Here is a 13,326-nt window from a genome sequence, read left to right as displayed (position 1 = left end):
TGCTTTCCAGTCCAATCCCCGGAATAGCTGTCCTCTCTGACCCGGACCAGATCGTTATTTAGTTTAACGTCTACGCTCACCTTTTGTTTATAAATATTTTGTGTAAACATTAAACATTATTCTTAAAATATACTTACGAGCTGTTCGGCGTCTTGCGTTTGAGTCCTGTCACTCGTCTGAAACGGTCTCGGCCGTAACAGACTTCAGTAACAAAAACCCCTCAAAACTGGACCAAAGCCCAGGACCATATCAAGTTTTGACTTTAGAGCTTGTTAGATTTGCACAGACTCTTTTTTTTGTGTTGTGTACTATATTTCCATGTCTGTTTGCACGTCGCTGCACCTATTCCCAATTTTCAAAACATCAAGAGAAAAAGGGTGGCTCAAGACCTTTGTACAGCACTGTAAAATGACATTAATTCTATCTAAGACCTACCACATTAATGAAACATCCATTGTTTTTAATAAGCTGTACAAACAATAATGGTCTGGAATGTATTAGACAAAGTTGTTCACAGAACACAAGGACATAAACCTACAAACACAGAGGCCCACACAACACAACACAAAGAACACAAGTTCTTCTTCATATTAAGTCAAAATCAAAACCTAAGAAGTAGAAACCTTCACGGATCACATCAACTCAGTGGTTAAAAACAAAGTTTAGGGAGGAGGATACCAAGGATAATGGGTTACCATTCCTGGACAGTGTTGTGCTCATTGAAGAGGATGAAAGCCTCAACATTGAAGTTTACCAGAAACCCACACACAAGACAAGCGCCTACTCTTTAACTCCCACCACCCAACAAAAGTCCAATGGCAGGACATTTCTCTTGTCCAGATCAGGCTGGCTGTTCCACCTGATCACGCCCCTCCAGATCTAGCTGTCATTGTCATTGAAGTCTGTCGATACGAAGTGTGGCATCATCCAGAACCCCACCCAGCAACTCCAAGAAAGTTGAGTACTCTGAACTATTATTCAGCACAAGAAAACAAACCTTTTGTCTACTCGGAGAAAGCAAGAATACCCACTCTTGCCCACTGCCTCTAAGGGACACTTGAGACTGAGTCCAGTCCCTTGCCAGGAGCCTGGTTCTGGGGCCATTTTCAATATCAAGCCTAAATACTCTGAGCCAATAACTTTGGAAAGAAATTGGACTCAAAAGGATTAAAAATGTGTGTATGGTATGTTAATAAAGATTTACAAAAATGTTCAATCCACACACAAATACAAAGCAATTTAACCACATGTAAACTATTTTGCAAATGCATGCACCTAAACATGAATAACTACGGATCATTTACACATAATTTATGAAGTTCAACTTCACATGATTTTCACTTTCAAAAAGCTTTCCGTGCATCTAGATGTCTAAACTACATGTAACATCCTTCTCACTTACAACCTTAAATACGAGTGCACAAATTGCACAGGTCACATGCCCACGTGGGGACGAATTTCATGCTGCCAGCTTCACATAGACTCACAAATGTAAGCTGCGTTCAAGATCTTGCTGTCATCTGGCCTTCTTCTAAACAGAACTCTACTGGAAAACATAGATTTACCAATTACAGACACTACACAGTACCCTGTGAAGGTTGATATATATAGTTTAAATAAGCTGATGCTGTGGATGATAATGTATGCATTTATAACCCTTTTGAGCCAAAATTCTCTCCATAGATAACCACCTTTGTGTGTCTGCTTGGCCTGATTGACACTGTTGGCGTGTGTCTGATGACAGAATGTCGAACTTTCTTTGTAATACTTGGTATGAGTGAGACTTTCCAACTCAAAAGTTCAGGAAGGAAATTAGTATGAGTTGAAATTTTTTTTATGTCAGGTGACAACTAACTATGTCTTTCAGCTGTTAAAGCGCTACCTGCAACAAACTAATTTCTCAGATTCTCTTAGGTTAATTTATGCTGGCAGTTATTGGCTACACATGCTGGTTGGAGACAGGAACCAGATCAGGTTTGAGTCCACTGCTATGCTGGCTGGGTTGAGGACTCTTATCTCCTCCCTGCAGTCCTCCAATCATGGAGCCAAGGGTACTGCAGCTGCTGCTGTAGGTCTCCATCTGAGCTGCCATTCTCTTGCCAGGTTTGTCTTTCGGTGGCTGTGGCGAAGTTTGGTTCATGAGAAGAGACACTGGAGTGGTAGCCTTCTCGGTCAGACTCTGCACTGTCACTGATGACTGGCATAAGTACACATGGAAGGTACATTCATATTAGAAAAGATACATAGCTTTTTACACAATTCCATATGATTGTTATTCATCATAGTCGGTTTTAGTTTAGTTGTTTTTATTAACATAACACCGGAAGAGGGTTACAAGAATACCATATGACCAATCATATAACTGTCCCACTCTCATATTTTATGTTCCCATTAGTCCCAGTATATACTAAACATTAGCACTGTTTTCTGTAATCTGCCTGTAACACTCTTTTTCCACATTAAAACCAACGAATTGTGAATAACAAGGTTGGGAAATTTTCTGATCAATTTATAATGCGTACAAAATGCAATGTAGACAACAAAAAATAACATTAAAAGTATGTTTGTGATTATGGTGCTGTGGGGATATATTAATTCATTGCACCAGACTGCTACTGGCAGCAATACTGACTATGAGGTGAATCATGTACTTGCTATTAGATGATAGAGCTACACTATCTGTGTTATATAAGTGTCAGTAAATAAAATTATGTTAAATGTTTTTGCTCTCATAAATGTATTCAGTTCAATGCGTTTTTTGAAGCTTTTTAGCTATTCAATACAATTCAATTAAAATGTATTGATGCAGTGCCAAATTACAACAACAGTTGCCTCAAGGCGCTTCATATTATAAGGTCAAGACTCTACAATAACACAGAGAAAACAGAGAAAATGCCAAGAATCATATGATCCCCTATGAGCAAGCGCTTTGGTGACAGTGGGAAGGAAAAACTCCCTTTTAACAGGAAGCAACGTCCAGCAGAACCAGGCTCAGAGTGTGAGGGGAGGGAGCCGAGTTGGTTAATATGGAGAGCCAGAGATGAATAACAATTAAGAATGGGGGAGATGAAGAGTGGGGCACAATGAGTGAAAAAGGGTGAGCAAAAAAGAAACAGTCAGTGTATTGAGCTAAGAGAGGATTCAGCCCTGGCTATATCAACAAGGAAAGTCTGAAGCCTAATCTGAAAAGTAGAAAGGGTTCTGTTCTATTGGTGTGATGCAACAGTATGAGGTCTTTAGATTAAGATTCTATTCTGATGTTAAACATGGGCTAAAGAGGCAGGCCCAGGGAAGGCCGTCATCACACCGGGCAGTAATTGTGTAAATGGCCTGTATTTGTATAGCGCTTTACTAGTCCCTAAGGACCCCAAAGCACTTTATACATCCAGTCATCCACACACTGGTGATGGCAAGCTACATTGTAGCCACAGCCGCCCTGGGGCACACTGACAGAGGCGAGGCTGCCGAACACTGACCACCACCAGTAGGCAACAGGTGAAGCGTCTTGCCCAAGGACACAACGACTGAGACTGTCCAAGCCGGGGCTCGAACCGGCAACCTTCCAATTACAAGGCGAACTCCCAACTCTTGAGCCATGATCTACCTCTCCTATTTCAGCAGGTGCCAGGACCTGAAGAGAGGAGGTAAGCAGTGAGCAGGAAGTAGCACCAGAGATGAGTTGGGAGCTGCCGGCCTGCATGTGCCAAAGTGTTTGTGTGCAAAACAGTAATAAAAGAAGCCGTACTTCACCGTGACCCTCTGGCTGTGTGTGAGGTCCTTAGTGCTCCAGTTGTGCCCAAAGCGAATCTGCGTGATGACGGATATGTGACCTGCACAACTGGTGGAGGCACTAGCACAAATGGTGGTGGAGCTTGCGATTATGCACTGGGAGCAGCCAGTGGCCACCCATAAAAAACACGTAGAACCAGTCCGAGAGCCAGACAAAGGTACCTCCCACGAAAGAGGAGGCCCAGTTAGTGAATATGGTGGTCCTGGAACAATTCATGGAGGGGCTCCCAGCGGGAATGGCAGAGTGGGTCTGCTGCCACCAGCCCTTGGATCTGGCGGTGACCCTGGCCAACGATCACCTAGCAGCACGGCCAGGGTCTCTAAGGGAGCTCCTGCAGCTGGAGGTTGGGAGCCGGGCAATTTCAGCCCCGAAGAGGAGGTTCCGGAGCATGTCTCAAGCTTGGCTATAGTTACTGCAGCTGCTGAACCGGATCCGCATCCCCTTCTGTTTCCACCCCCTTCTTCTGCTGATGCGACTCTGATTTGATTTGATTCAATTCAGTTTTTTACTCAGAAATATTATAATTATGATTTTTTATGAGTACATATCCATATTTTTATATCTATGTATAAAAGCAAAGCTGACACTTGTGAAACTTCATCAGAGGTGGGTGTACCCCTCTTCTTGATCTATAATAGCTGGGATAGGCTCCAGCCTAACTGTGAACCTGAATTGGATAAGAAGAAGATGGATGGTTGGATGGATGGAGAACACTGACACACACTGGAAGATGTGTTGCATTGGAATAGGAAAGAGCTTAGAAAAAGTGCTTAAGCAAATGGGTGTGAATGGGTGAATGAGGCAAGTTGTGTAAAGCACGTTGAGTGCTCAGAGTAGAAAAGCACTGTATATTAATGGTATATTTAGCATAAGTCAATGAAAAAATAATGCTAACATCTGGAACGAGATTGTAACATGCTTTTGAGAACCAGTTTTCATTAGCTTGGTGGTTACACTGTGGGTTAATTGGTGTAATACCCACGTGACACAATTGCAGTAAAACATATACATACAGAACACAAACATAAAAATATCAAAACAAAATTGTAATACATTGATGAAAATGTAAATTTATAGACACCTACAGTTGGTCAGGGAAGATGTAATACAGAAATAATGGGGAAATATTAGTATGAACCTGTTTTTATACAACAAATGAATGACTACAGTGCTATTCACAGCAGAACAAACATTTAAGGCTCAGTGTTAAACTATGTAGGACAAAAGCTGGAGGACATGCACGGATGCTTCTCTAATGGAACATATTCAGAATATTAAAGCACTTTAACTCACATTGCTCACAGATACCTGGCTCCCTGCTAACATTTTCTTCTTTCTGGCCATGTTGGGATTCCAGTGGCAAACCAGACTGTCATTCTGCACGCTGTAGTTCTTGTGGCCAATCAGCCAGTATGTATACATTTTGCCCTTACCCTGGCAGGAGAAGACCACGCGTGAAAAAGGAGCAATGACAAGGTACTGTTCACCAAAAAAACCAAAATGAAAACTAAGCACTGCATATTGTTTGTGTATATGTGGAAATTTTAAGAAATCTCTTAAAGTAGACTTGTGTTGAACATGAAGTAAGAAAATGTTTTATAAAAACTTGGACTAAAGACTCTTTAACAAACATAAAATTTCCACCAAATTTCACTTTTTTGTCTTTTAATTTAAATTTGGGAACGTTCTTAAAATAAATAAAATAATATTAATGATAACATATTATGGCATAGCTGGAAATTATTTTACCTTAATCTCAATCTCTCCACGAAGCTGCAGCTCATAAGCATTGTCTTTGATCAGAGCCAGGTATGCTTCTGAACTGATGTGGATTTTCTGAGCTGGCATAAAGAAAAATTAAAATCAACAGACATCATGTAAAGATTTAAGCTTTTCTAGATTTGTATTTGTATATTTGTGCAAGAAAGATCCAAGAAAGCTGTTTTTGGTACCAAATTCCAATACAACACATACAGTCTATTTAGTTTCATTTCATGTCCACTATATTGTGCTATATTGTGTGTGCTAGTGTATACTGGGACTAGCTGCACATACGCAGGCTGGTTGATTCCATTCTAGAGGCTGTGTTGACGGTATCTCCAAATAGACAGTATCTTGGCATCTTGTAGCCCACTATTCCTGCCACACATGGACCTGCATCGCAGGAGAAAAAGAAGCAACACTTTACAATCTTCTAAAAAAAAACCTTTAGCACTAAACATTCAGAATATTCATCAATGGAAGAAGATTGGGGAAAAAAGCAACGACATATCAACTGTAATTTTTGTAAAATGTGTGGTGGTGGGGTGTGGTTTGTGGCTAAGCTGGGAGGGGTGGTGCCAGGGTGCCAGCCATCACCTAATTGTGCCTTTCCTATTTTACACAATAGGACACTGGGAGTGAGGGGCGTGTGGAGACAGGAGAAAAGCTGCAAGCAGCAGTCAGAGTGACATTAAAGTGGCTAAAAGAAAGCATGAGAGATATGCCTGAGCGACGGCGCACACTAACCAACCTATGGCTACGTGCATTGCCCAACTCACGGGAACTCATGCAAACGCCACGACACTTCTGCCGGGTGGATCTTCTAGGCGGATGGTGTGTGTTCTGTGGATGGGCTAAAATCTGAGAATTTACACTGGATGATAAAGTACTTGTATTACTCTCCTTATCCAAATGAAAGTTATTTGCCAAGTGGCAGGGACCTTTTGTGGTCATGCAGTGAGTGAGGGATGTTGACTATAAAGTGGTGCATTCGGACAGGGGTGGAGCAAAACACACATAGCACCCCCACCCCCTTAAAGCATGGAGAGAGACAGAAACTGTATCTCTGGGGAACCTGGTGAAAGACCGTTGTGATAACCATCTCACGCTGGTTCAGACAACAGCGTTTTCCAGATGCATTCTCTCACTTGCCCATTCACACCACACTCACCACTTTGAAACTCACCCAGGTATAACACTGTGTTCATGGTCCTACAGATTATCTGTACATAAAAGACAAGTAGTTCAGAAGGAACTGGCTGTAATGCTGGAGATGAGTGTAATAAGAGAGCTGCACAAAGACGGCTCTATATGCTCGTGCGCAGACTAAAACAAAGTGAATGAGGTGTCATTGCTTATCCCATGACGCAGGTTTTTATGTGTATATAGGCTAGGTGCATGTTAGGTTCATAGCTGCCAGCCATCACCTAATTGTGCCTTCCCTATTTTACACAGTAGGACGCTGGAACCAAGGGCCATGCACAAGAAGGGAGCTTCCGCTCCCTTAAGGCCAAAACAGAGAGAATGAGGAGGAGCTTCTTCCCCCAGGCTATTCGGGGCCTGAACCAGGTGTAGGACTGGACTCTCCCAAACACGTCACTATAAGACTGGACTCTCACACACGTCACCACACGCACCACCACACATTTCCTATTATCCTATAATTCCTATAATTTATAATCCTTATCTTTATAATCTCTTCTGCTATTTGCACATTCTTTACTGTAAATTCCTAAGTTAATTTGTAAATTTTTGTAGTAAACTGTAAATTGTAAATATTGTAAAACTTTTCTTCTGTCATTTAATGGTCGGGCATTGTACAGCTACAAGCATTTCACCCCCATGTCATACTGTGTATGGTTGTGTGTGTGTGACAAATAAAATTTGAATTTGAATTTGAAGAAGCGGTCAGAGCAACATTCAAGTGGCTGAAAGCAAGCACGAGAGCTGCGGCTCACACAGCTGTGTGTGTGCCAAGCAGTGAAGACTGTCTGAACTGCCATACTCCATGTTAGACTTGGTGTTTTGGGTTTGTCAGTAGCCTCTTGTGTTGCAAAGAAACTGAAATACAAATTCTAGTCAAAATCATCTGTTGCTTTATCCATGGAAGTTAAAAAAAAAGTACCTTTTTCAAATTTTTACAATCTTCCCTTCATGGTTGTCTCTTTGTGCACACCTGGACTGCTCCCAGCACTCCATATAGGCTCCTTATAAGTCCTGTTCAAGAATGTATACATGAACAACAAACTTAAACAGAGCCCAAAGATCAGTTTCTGTGTCAAAACAGAACCAATAGCAAACTGTTTCTTCAACTGAAGAATTGAAACCCTGTTGGTTTACGCTGTGAGTGACTGCCTTGCAAAAATCTTGGCAGCACAGATGCAGCACACTCATCCATTGTCACAAGTTGCAAGAACATGAGAATCTGCTAACATGTCCAAAGGAGAACATGCAGCTGTGGTGCATAAGGAGAAAGTACTTTTGAGTAAGTACTGCACAAGGAGACAACCTTCAAGAGGAGATTTGGCAAATGTAAATCAGATGTTCCTCAGACTTTTATATACTCACATATGTGGAAAGTACAAGATTGAATTAATGCTGAATAATGCTTAAGGAGCTATAAAGACTATGTAAATCCACAAACAATGTGGACAACTTGAAATTGTTTGAAGAGTAAGTGTATACTGTATGCAAACTAAAAAGCACTCAAACACCTGGATATAGGCTTTGCATCTAAGAGCTACTAAGTGTTATTGAGTTTACCTGATGTCTATCATCTCCAATAAATTTTGTGGCTTTGTTCTGATGGTACACAGTTAAAGCTCCGTGAGGATGCCAACATTTCTATGTTTAAGATTTTCAACAGAATCGTCCTCTGAGGATTGTGAATTGTTGAGGATTGTTGCTTTTTAATGCCATTTTTATATTGTTAAGCACTTTGTGCAGCATCGGCTGTTTGAAATGTGCTATATATATATATAAACTTGACCTTGACCTTGAATATCCAGGAATCGTAATCTGATATGGTTCCTTTACTAGATGGTACTTACCACAAAGCACCTGACCAAGGTCACTGTAGTGATTCACATTTTTATCAATCCCCACGCAGATTCAAATTTTCTATAACACAGAAAACATCTGCTGTATCTTAATAAATTCCTCTGACCTGTGTGGATGCCAGCTCTGAGCTGAAGCCTCTCATTGGGCATGTGAGGAATGGAGACCTGTCTGACGGCTGCTACCAGATCCAGAGCCATCTTGGCAATTTCATCCACATGTCTGTCTCCGTTCCTTTCAGGTAGGCCGCTCACCACCATGTATGCATCTCCTATAGTCTCCACCTGGATTAACAGATTTTTAGAACTACATAAAATATACAACCTACTCATGTCTAGGAAAATGCCGGGATCGGTGTGGGATCGACTCGTCTGATTTATATATTTTGCAATACCATATTTTCCGCACTATAAGGCGCACTTAAAATCCTTTAATTTTCTCAAAAATCAACAATGCGCCTTATAATCCAGTGCGCCTTATGTATGAATTCTGGTTGTGCTTACTGACCTCGAACTGATTTTATGAGGTACACGGCGCTCAAAAATCTGGCAAAAATGTTTTAGTACGACTTTGGTAAGCTACGAAGCCGCACCACTTGATGGATTGTCGCAGCATTACGGCTACCGTAGTCAGGAGCCTTGCAGAGTAATCTGGGTCCAAACTCTGCTTCAGGTCCCAAAGTCAAACAAACACTGCAGCATCACTGAGAGTTAAAAAACTGTCTAAATTCTTTCATCTTTAACAAAATGATCAGCTATGCTGCTTTACCAGGTGTAACAATTAAGTTTAACATCCAGGCATCCATGAAAACAGAATTTATTATACTTAACAGAGTTAGCAGGAAGTTAGCTCGCTAGTTTCCACCTAAACATGATATACCATGTTCTGACTGAGAGATTTCTGAAAATTTCTGCTATCACTTAAATGAAGGACCCTCCAGCAGGAACAGAAGATGAAGAAGAAATGAAGACAGAAAACTACATAAATGAAGACAGAAAACTAAACAGCAGTGATGTTTGTAGGGTTAATGAAGTTGGGCTAGCTGGTATATAATGATATACACAGCTATGTTAGCTAGGGGTGGGTTTTTATAATCGATTCATCGATTAAAATCGATTCTGGCTTGGATAACGTAAAATCGATTCATTAAAATCCTGAATCGATTTTTTAATATAAATTTATTTTGTCCGAAATGCCAGAATCTCTGGTGACATCTCACAAAATTTCAAGAACCACCAAACAGTAAATGAGAGCAGGTACAGGGATTCTGCACATAGACTTAAACACACAGCACGACCCGCGGATCAGAATCAGTTAGATGTCGCCTTTCTCACAGTCGGGGCTGAAAGCCGACAGCTCGCTGATCCGGGTCGGCGCTTTGTGTTCACGCCCTTTATGCGCTGATTCTAAAGCTGTTAGTTTGATCTCTCTCCAAACAATATTGACCGAACCAGCAGCAAAAGAAGATCCAAACGCTTCACATAAACATCGTCATGAATTCACTCTGTTTTGCTTCCATTGCGATGCGCAGCTCTCTCTCTCTCCCTCTCTCCCTCCCCCTCTCTCCCCCCCCCCCCCTCTCTCGAACAGTTTCGCTTTCTTCATTATTCGCTTGCTTGTTACGCACAAGTCTACTGTTGTTTACAGCGCTGTCGGCCGCTGTTTTTTTCCCTTTTACATTCTTCCGAAAAGAAAACCTCATTTCTGCTGTTCAATACTGAACAAATTTAAACTTTTTAATATTATTCAAAATGCAAAATGCTTAGCCGTGTGTCTAATAAAACCGCTGTAACGTCAGAGGTAATGTTCATTAATTAATGGTTTTCTTTCGTTTTTGATGTACTGCAGAATATTTTTATAAAATCCCAGGCCAGGAAAACCTTCATGTTTTTCTGTGTTTTATCCTCAGCTACTTTGACACAAAGGCATCTGCTGTGATGCTCACACCTTGGATAAAGTCTTGCGAGTGTCAGCTTCCTTTTTATAGATACAAAAATATGTAAATGTTCTGATCTGAATTATACTTCTGACTGTCAAAATTTCCCAGATTTAAATCGAATCAAATCGAATTAAATCGAATCGTGGATCGAATCGATTTGGGACCTTGTGAATCGGAATTGAATCGATTCTAGAAATCAGTGACGATACCCAGCCCTAATGTTAGCATAGCATATACACAGTGAAGCTGGAGGATGAACGCTAACTTTTTTTCACTCGATAAAAGTTAACGTGAGGGTTCCCGATGGTTAGAGACAAATGCAATCGCATGGCAGGATGCTGTAAACGGACCAAACTTCAGTCAGGAGAACAACTGAGAAAATCCATCCACAATACGAGGTTAGTCATTAATATACTGCAACGACATTAGGAATCGATGGTATGGAAGTGGAGGAAGCAAGAAGAATGAGCTGAGTAAAGTTTGACTAATCTGACTGTTTTGTTTCGTTTAATGTGCCTTATAATCCGGTGGAGAGAGAGGTGGTCAGATTGTCCCAGGTGGGGTAGGGGTGTCGCTTTGCAGGTTTACTTGATGTTACTGTACACACGCTCCAGTATCCTGTGCCCCTGGTAGGACGCTTAACATGATGGTGGAATTTCGAGTTTACTGATTTCAAACATGGCTTATTAAAATCCCCAGCAACGATAGGGATGCCCTCAAGCTGGTCTCTCTGCTGTTTACTAATGATAAGTTTTAGGTGATCCCTTACCAGAGTCTTTGTTGCAGTCCTGGCGGTGAAACATCAGATATTTGTAGATGGAGCCAAGATTCAGTTATAATCAGTAGATAACACGCCCGGACAAAATGGTTGTAGTAAATCTTTGATTGTAGCTCTTCCATTTTGTTTGTGTGGGATCTGTCGTTAGTTAGGAAGATGAATGGAAGCAGGGGTTTGTGTTGCTGCTTTTGCAGTTGGACACGATAGCCAGCTCTGCATCCCAGCTTTTTATTCCTCTCCTGCCATCTCTTGCTGTTCCTGACAATAACCGATGGAGCTCCTGGTGGTCTTGCAATCCTGATGGATACTGTGGGTCCAATCCAAATAAAGTCTAGCTTCAGGCTGAGGTCAGTGTCTATCAGTTCCTGACTACTGAAAGTGATCAGTGCATTGCAGGAACTAGCAATGAAAAAGCATAAAAAACACAAAAAGAAAAGTGCTGCAGCACGCGTCCGTTTGCATTTCAATCTTTGAATTTAGCTTATTTGAAACTTTAGTAGGATATAAACAAGGTACCCTAAAGTCCAAGTTTGTGGTGAGAGTAGCCAACAGTGAAATACTGAAAATATTCTTTGAGACTAGCTTCACACTGGAGTACTGCATTCCAAGTGAAGTATCACAATGACAACTATGTGACAAAGTACCAACATCAGGTCAGAATCAAATCACTGAGCTATGACCCGTCCATATTTGCGAACTTAGCAGAGGAACTTTATAGCATTCTCCTGTTGTATGGCGACACTTTCACATCATCTGGTATGTAGCCAGTCTATGATAAGAGCAAGACAATAGCATTTAACGCAGATGAAGAACTGATTCTATGTGACAGTCTTGTAACTCTTGGAGAAAAAAAGTTTAAAAATGTCAGAAGTTTCATGTATCTTGGTGTAGTGCAGCTGCAGGGAAGGGGTACAGCAGAGGGTTCAGCAGCAGTTCTAGGTGCACAGCCACAGTGTGCCAGCCACTATTTTAACTCAGTAAAATGCTGAGACCGGTCATGTTCAGAGAGTAAGGACAGCAGCAGTGGAAAAACGCTGGAGGAAAAGCTGCAAGTGAAGCACACGTGTAAAACAGTAATTGTGAGAATAAACACGACCTGTTCAGTTGAAACTGAGAGTCTGAAGCTGGATGGTGGGTTTCCCATGACCGTGGTGTTACATTGGCACCCAACTGTGCCTATCACACAAGATGCAAGGGAGCCGGCCAACATGCACCAACAGCAAGAGACAGCACCACAGCAGTAACTGGAGACGCTGCAGGCCCAAGCCGAGCAGCACACACAGGTAATAGGAGAAATAAAATAAAAGTAAAGTTTATTTATTAAGCACTTTTCATAGACAGGCAGTCACAAAGCGCTGTACACAAAGGTTAAAATAAACAGAACGTTTGGTAACAAAATCAACAATACAGTCAATACAAAAGGTTGCATATAAATAAAAATGTAAAATTGAAAAAGGCGTTGATCAACAGAACTTCTGTTTAAACAAAAGTTTTAAACTGCTTTTTAAAGAATCCACAGAGTTAACCAAAAGTAGTTGTGGTGGTCGACTGTTCCACAGCCTTAGTGCCACAGACTGAAAGGCTGGAGGATTTGTGGCTCCGTACCTGTTAATCCTGTCTGTTCCTGCTGAAGGGTCCGAGGAACCTCTTCATTCATCTTCTGTTCCTGCTTGAGGGTCCGAGGAACCGCTCCAGCCATCTGTCTGGAGAGTCAGAGGAACCATTTCTGTTCCTGCTGAAAGTCCCGAGGGGTCGCTCCAGCCGTCTTCTGTTCCTGCTGGAGGGTCCGGGGGGTCGCTCCAGCCGTCTTCTGTTCCTGCTGGAGGGTCCAGGGGGTCGCTCCAGCCGTCTGTTCCTGCAGGGGGGTCTGAGGAACTGCTTCAGCCATCTGTCTTCGCTGGAGGGTCAGGGGAACCGCTTCAGCCATCTTCTGTTCCTGCTGGAGGGGCCGGGGGGTCGCTCAAGCCGTATTCTGTTCCTGCTGGACGGTCCGGGGGTTGC

The 13,326-nt window shown here is 41.9% G+C and overlaps 1 protein-coding gene across 1 annotated transcript in view; it reads right to left on the bottom strand.

The window, feature by feature from the left end:
* Positions 1 to 1,939: 1,939 nt before the first annotated feature.
* The window catches only part of LOC146611177 (uncharacterized), a 42,615-nt gene continuing 31,228 nt past the window's right edge, over positions 1,940 to 13,326 (bottom strand). The window contains exons 4-8 of the mRNA XM_085345014.1: positions 8,718 to 8,892; positions 5,846 to 5,944; positions 5,540 to 5,631; positions 5,084 to 5,224; positions 1,940 to 2,197 (exon numbers count right to left, since the gene is read on the bottom strand). Of these exons, the coding sequence (XP_085201140.1) occupies positions 1,940 to 2,197; positions 5,084 to 5,224; positions 5,540 to 5,631; positions 5,846 to 5,944; positions 8,718 to 8,892 (765 nt within the window). The remainder of the gene's footprint in view (positions 2,198 to 5,083; positions 5,225 to 5,539; positions 5,632 to 5,845; positions 5,945 to 8,717; positions 8,893 to 13,326) is intronic.

The sequence above is a fragment of the Diplotaxodon limnothrissa genome, linkage group LG20, assembly GCF_057381915.1.
Source record: "Diplotaxodon limnothrissa isolate DT_005_m linkage group LG20, D_limnothrissa_male_GT1.1, whole genome shotgun sequence".
Taxonomy (NCBI): domain Eukaryota; kingdom Metazoa; phylum Chordata; class Actinopteri; order Cichliformes; family Cichlidae; genus Diplotaxodon; species Diplotaxodon limnothrissa.
Note: the sequence above shows the minus strand (reverse complement) of the source record. Positions and strands in the feature narration are given on the sequence as shown.